Source organism: Hydractinia symbiolongicarpus, chromosome 12, assembly GCF_029227915.1.
Source record: "Hydractinia symbiolongicarpus strain clone_291-10 chromosome 12, HSymV2.1, whole genome shotgun sequence".
Classification (NCBI taxonomy): domain Eukaryota; kingdom Metazoa; phylum Cnidaria; class Hydrozoa; order Anthoathecata; family Hydractiniidae; genus Hydractinia; species Hydractinia symbiolongicarpus.
This window is the reverse complement of record NC_079886.1, coordinates 13,075,001-13,081,442: the sequence shown is the minus strand read 5'-3', so window position 1 is coordinate 13,081,442 and position 6,442 is coordinate 13,075,001. Positions and strand designations below refer to the sequence as shown.

The 6,442-nt window shown below is 34.4% G+C and overlaps 1 protein-coding gene across 5 annotated transcripts in view; it reads left to right on the top strand.

Annotated features, from left to right (window-relative positions):
• The first annotated feature begins 4,486 nt into the window (after window positions 1–4,486).
• Window positions 4,487–6,442, top strand: part of LOC130622762 (protein PopA1-like) — a 32,430-nt gene continuing 30,474 nt past the window's right edge. The window contains exon 1 of one of the 5 annotated variants that reach the window (XM_057438264.1): window positions 4,487–4,682. In XM_057438264.1, the coding sequence (XP_057294247.1) occupies window positions 4,628–4,682 (55 nt within the window). In that variant the 5' untranslated portion in view covers window positions 4,487–4,627. Of the gene's footprint in view, window positions 4,683–6,083 lie in introns of those variants that run through there. The other 4 variants (XM_057438260.1, XM_057438262.1, XM_057438263.1 and 1 more) reach the window with 4 other exon arrangements.

The following is a 6,442-nucleotide window of genomic DNA, read 5'->3' as shown; positions in this document are numbered from 1 at the left end:
AGTTCATATATAACAATCCTCTATCCTGGAATTTTCAGAATTTTTCAGATCCGTAATAAAAATATCCTGTTAAAGTATTTACTATTATTTTAGAATAATATATATGTAAAAAAATTATTTTTTATTTTTTATTTATTAAGTTGTATTTTAATATTGCAGGTTAGTTACAATAATAATTGAGAATTAGGATACTTAATGATTTGTTTACCCCATCGTTCTTCTAATTCAAATTTCAGAATCTCCCAGGCTAATGACGGAAATCTTCAAGCCGCAGGATTTTTTATATATTTTTTTTATCCTGGGTAATAGGCTTATCCACAGCCTCTATTTGATATCGATCTACATTTCTGTTCCTGTTATCATGCAATTACATCAAATATCCATCATTTTTATTCTAAATTTCGATCCCGTTCTAAATTCGTATTTTCTAAATCGTTATGAGCAATTCTAAACGCATTAGTGGTAACTATGGCTAGTAATATAGGTACATGCGGTGGATTCCTATTTCAGTTAAAAAAGATTTTCTTATTTCAGTCGTTATATTTTTATCGGTTCTAATGGCTGTAATGTTCTCTAATGGCTTTGGTCGGCGTAGGGCGCTCAGAATATCTTGTCAAAAATATGTTTTACAAGCTCGAGATTGTTTAGGAGATTCTAATTCAACACAGCCCAGACTTATAAGTTGTAAGGAAAAATTGCTTGAATGGATGCTATAAATGATGAAAGTTGTATAAATGGTAAGTGGTCTAAATGATGAAATAGTGAGTGCTTTAGAGCCTGCAGAAATTGAAGTAGACGTTTTAGAAAGCGAAAAAGTTGTGGAACCATATTATGAAGTAATAGCAGAGTTGAATTTGAAGATAAATGCACTAACTAAGGCAAGTAATAATTTAGCACCCAGTTGGAGTGTGTCCGGCAGTAATTGAAAACTGCCGAAGTTAGAACTTCCTGTTTCTAGAGGAAATCCGCTACGTTGGCAAGGGTTCTGAGACCAGTTTAACGTAGCAATTAACTGGAGCAATTATCTGAAAAGATACTTAAGTGGTGAGTCTTTAGTGTAAAAAGGTGAGCAATATCAAGTCTAGGCTTGAAACCTATCAGTTTAAAAAATATCGTAAGTTTTTCATATGTCTACAGTCAGGTCACATATTTAAGAACTGCTCTTCCTCTCATTTATGTCGAATTTGCAACGGCAAAAATAACATATCTGTTTGCGAAAAAGAGAAAGATGAAAGGAGTGTGGTCACTCATGTTGGCGCTTTAGGCGGTATCTTATTATAAACAGCCAAGGCGGAGATCTCTAGTATTGATGATTTACCCTCAGTGATTAGTCGCATCCTTTTGACACCGGCAGTCAACGCTCGTATGTAACTAAAAATGTGCGCAAGCACTTAAAACCGAAAATCTGTACGTACTGAGAGGATTATGATTAAAACTTTGGGCAAAACACAAATTGTGAAATGAAAACACTTGATGTTGTCGATCTAAAATTAAGCAGAAAATTATGTATTTGTAGAAGCACTATGCGTGCCTGTCATTTGTAGCCCTCTCACCAGACAAAATATTTCGATAGCAGAAAAGAAATTTAGCAGGTTTATATCTTGCGGACTTGGAAGGGGAGTCAGGAAAATCTTCGATAGCAATACTTGTGAGAGCAGACTTTATCACAATTTCATCTAGGGTCGTCAAAGCTTCTTCAGGACCTGTAGCAACTGAGTATTCTTTTGTGTGGGTTCTAAGTGCTTCCGTGTGTAGTGACAGTTCTTTATCTACTCGCCTTCTTTCTACTACTCATTCTTTTCGTTGTGAAGCAAAAGCGTTTGGTGATGAAGTTGACGACCTAAGAAACGATCTAACACGATATTGGAACATAGAGACTGTTACAGCTAAGAAGGAGTGCGTTGATTTTTTTTATTTGTTTATGTTGTATGATATATACTTTTACATTTTTATATATATTATATTTTTAATTCCTTTTTCAAATAAATATTTATTTTAAAGTTTTATTTTAAATGCTTCACAGACTGCATTTTAAACATGTTGAAAGTATCAATTTGTGCATGCAAAACAGTATAAATTTAATCCAATTTATAGTGAGGTAGAATGAAGCAAGAAATTCACTGTATATAATACTGTGCAAAATAATTCTTTAAAAACTTAACTGGAAATATTTTGTTATTCTTTCCGGATCTTAATAGTTATAGACTGTTTGCTGCTTTTAAAAAAATCCACTAGAAACAAAATGGAATGTGCATGTAACTTCCAGATTTAAACCTAGCATAGAAGCTTGCGGAGTCAGAATGTGCACAGGTGATCACAACGCACTGAGTATCCTTTCATTGTGCACTTCGCGTGTTGGTGCAACCTCGACCCCAGCGTTTATAAAAAGAGAACCAGCCCTGGGGTCAAGGTTGGTGTTGGGGCTAATCATCGCTTTGGAAAATAAGGGGTGCATATGTATCAGCTCTGAAAGAACAACTGTCGTATAACGGTAAACAAGGGCGGCAAGTAGTTGCAACTATATACTAGTTTAAGTGTGTTTTAGGAATAGATGGGTATACAGAAAATAACGAATCTGTTTACCAGTTTTTCTGAATTTGTGATGTCAGCTAAAGCTCTGCCTATGACGAAAAGAAATATCTTGAAAATGGTAGCATCAATTTACGATCCTTTGGGTTTTATTGCCCCTGTTACTGCAAGAATTAAAACAATTTTTCAGATTTTGTGTCGTGATAAGGCTGATTGGGATTCTATGATTAGCGGCAGAGTTGCTTCTGCTCAGGATATTTTTTATGTGATTTAGAAAAGTTAGATTGTGTTGTTTATGTTCAAGAAGAAGTGATTAAAACAGTTTTTGCATGGATTTGCAAACAGTTCCAAGAATGTTTATTGATGCGTAGTTTATTTGTGTATACAGACTACAACTGGGATAAGGGTCAGTTTTCAGCTTCCAATATTAGAAAGATTGTCGACAGAGAATGTTGGAATCACGTTTTAGGATCAGTTAATACAGCTGATATTCCAACTAAAGTGAAAACGTTTAACGAATTTAAAAGATGGTTTAGAGGTCCTGAATTTATACATGGTGTAGATTTGGAAGTAAATAATTTTGATACTGCCTCCTCCGAGACAAGACCTGCCGGAATTCAAAGTCAGTAACACAATGTATTCATTTCAAGTAACAGGTCTTGACTTTGTCGGACCTAACTTCTGTGTATTACACACCTGTCCATCTACTCGTGCCATACACCTCGAACTAGCACCTGATATGAACGTACAAGGATTTTTAAGAGCTTTTAAAAGATTTATATCGCGACGTGGAGTTCCTTATTGTGTTGTACACAATAATTTCAAGACTTTTTTATCGTAAGAGGTTAAACGCTACATACTTCGACTCAGAATTAAATAGAAACCCATCTTGCCTGCTTCACCTTGTGGGGAGGTTTTTATTGAGGCCTTGTTAAGTCTGTCAAGATAATGCTGAAGAAAATATTGGGTAAAACTATGCTAACCTTTAAAAAATTAGAAACAGTTATGTGTGAAGTCGATGCTTCTATAAACAGTCGCCCTCTGATCTATACAAGTTAAGACGATCTTGATGAAACAATAACACCCTTTCATTTTATGCATGGACGTAATGTAATGACGAAAATTAAATCGTTAATCAGCAAATGCTGGAGAAGGTTTTAAAAAACTTGCCAGAACGAGCAGGCAACAGGCGTTCCAAAACTTCGAAATTAGACCAATTGTGTATCGGTGACGTTGTACTGATTTGCGATAATGAGCATCCTCCCAAATATCTTTGGAGACTAGGAATGAGAGATATACGGTTGAAGGGTCAACAGAGGGAAGGATGTAAATGATAGAAGCTCGAATGTGTGATATTTCTTTTGTTTATTTTTTTGTAATTATGTTCTTCTTTACCATGTGCTCATGTGAGTTTTTTTATATTTGTAGTCTTCTGTATATAATCTTGAGAGAAGACACGTTTTACAAAAATACGAAGCTCCTTTCGATATTTTACAGATTTCAATCCGTTTTTTTCGAAAGTATTTCACTCTTAACCAATGTTTCTATATAAAAGATAATCGAAATCGTTTTAAACCGTGTTTACAATTATTTCCGTAATAAAATTACATAAAGAAACGCATTGAAAACCTTCGGTAAAAACCGTTTCTACTGAATGTAAACGCCACACATTTCAAAAAGCGAAGAAGCAGGTCTGTAAACAAGACTGTTAAGGAGCGTCATATCGAAATTTTAATGGTTTAAAGTAAATGACTAAGCTGTTGGATATTCGACTACTATTATATTTAATTTTTTTTAAAAAAAACAAAAAGATTTGTTGCTGAACAAAAACATATTTCTTATCACATTGCGTATAATAAACAACGTTCCTCATTTAAGTGAGATGAAGCGTGAAAATTTACGCTTGACTGCTCCGAGCTATGAAATATTGCACTTGCAAATTTTGCAAGGATTTATAGTGTTATTTTTAATATTGTTTTAACAAAATTTTATTTAAATAAATATAAATAAATAAATAAAGAACTAGCTATCAGAGGATTGAAACCGTGATGGTAAAGATCAATACGGTGGTACAAACACGTCCAACTTGCTACAAATTATGATGCATTGTAAATATATTCTTACCATTGGCGCGTTACTACTCCTGTATAATGGTTAGTCTGATCACCACCTCGTTTGTACAACTGTCACGTTTTTAACAGTTCTCTAAAATTTCCAAAACGCGTTGTGTTTGAATATTTAACTATACAAATATTGTCGTTTTGGCGAATTTTGAAGACGTCGCCAGTTCATTTGAAATTAGAACTTTTTTGCGCTTTCTATCCATAATCTTTTGGTCATTTGTCAGAATTCATATGTTGCGTATATTACATGCAGTGTAGAACCCTTAACCTCAAATAATTTAAGGTGGAATCTAGATGCTGAAATAATCTCTGACTCTGGTGCATATGGTAAAAAGTTACAAAATAAGCTGTCTTTATTTACGATTTTGGGTTTATTTCAAAGGAAAGACGATCAACCATCTCGAAACCAGCTAAGTTACAATTATTTAGAGCGCTAACAAAATTTGACAGACAAAAATTTGACAATTTTTTTTGTTATTGCGGAGAGAAGCGGAGCCTCTCATTAAATAAGCCAAATAAAGGCTGTATAGGATTTCCGCGTCTCGCCCCTATACATCAAAATTATCAAACACTCTTCCCCACTGTTACAGTTTCGCCCATTTTGGTTTTGTTTCACAGCAATTTAATCTGGTCGTTTTTCCCTAATTTCTGATTAAGCGAGACAACATGAATTTAAAACGGAAATGGGGGAGTCTTTGTTGTTATTTAAATATTATTTAAATACTAGTCGATAAAGCCCGTGGAAAAATCCACTAAAGCAGGATAAAAATTTTGATGTTAATGAGATATAAGGGTTTAGAGATTTTGCTGACGTCAGCAATGGCCCCGTCAAAACCGAAAATTTTTTTTTAGGAATTTGTATACCTGTTGCCTCTATCGTATAGATCTTGAAACACTGATCAAGAAAATGTATAGGATCATGTACTTTTGACAAACGGATGCAGAGACATTAGGGTTTGAAGGTTTTTTGATGACGTCATCAACCCGCCCATTCCGAAACGGATTTGCGGATCCAGGTTTGTGAAACTTACCCAAATTGGTCCTAGGTGGTCCCTAGTTACCCACGCGGTGAAAAATCATTGACGTTTTCACCTCGTTTCCAAGTTATTTGGCCTCAAAGTTTTAGGTGCACTATAATGGTTTCATTAATTTAGTATAAGACATTGACGTTATAGTAGTGTTATTGACGTCGCGCCGTAAGGTCAGAATTTTTAACATTTGAGACATAACTTTTTCGGCTACATCAAAGGAAAATAAGCATGTTCACTTTGCCTGTTACAAACAGACACAGTCTCTGTATTATTATAAGAGATGGCGACGATGCGAGAAGGACCACGAGAATTTTACTGGAAAAGTTTACCTTTTATATCTATCAATCTCAGGTAGTAATATCCTTATTTAATTCTCATTAGATATACTTTATCTTAAGTTATTAACATTTAGTGTTTGCTTTTTTTCGTTATATATGGAAACTTTGTCCAGCGTAGCTAGCTAGTATAAAGAAAGCATATGTATTAGCTAGCTAGCTAGTGCTAGTTCCACATACTAGATAGCTAGCAGACCTTCAGTGAGATATTTCTTGCCATAGCTAGTTATCTACATATTTTTTTAAAAGAAACTTAAGCATTTGGTTGAGCCTGAATGGAGTTTCTTAAAATTTGATAAGTTGAGCCTCAAGCGTTGGGACTATGGTTTTGATAGCTATATATATTTTCTATACACCATTCTCCGATTTCAGCGAGATCATAATTTTAAAATGACGTAATCTAATAATGGCGGATTTCGTATGT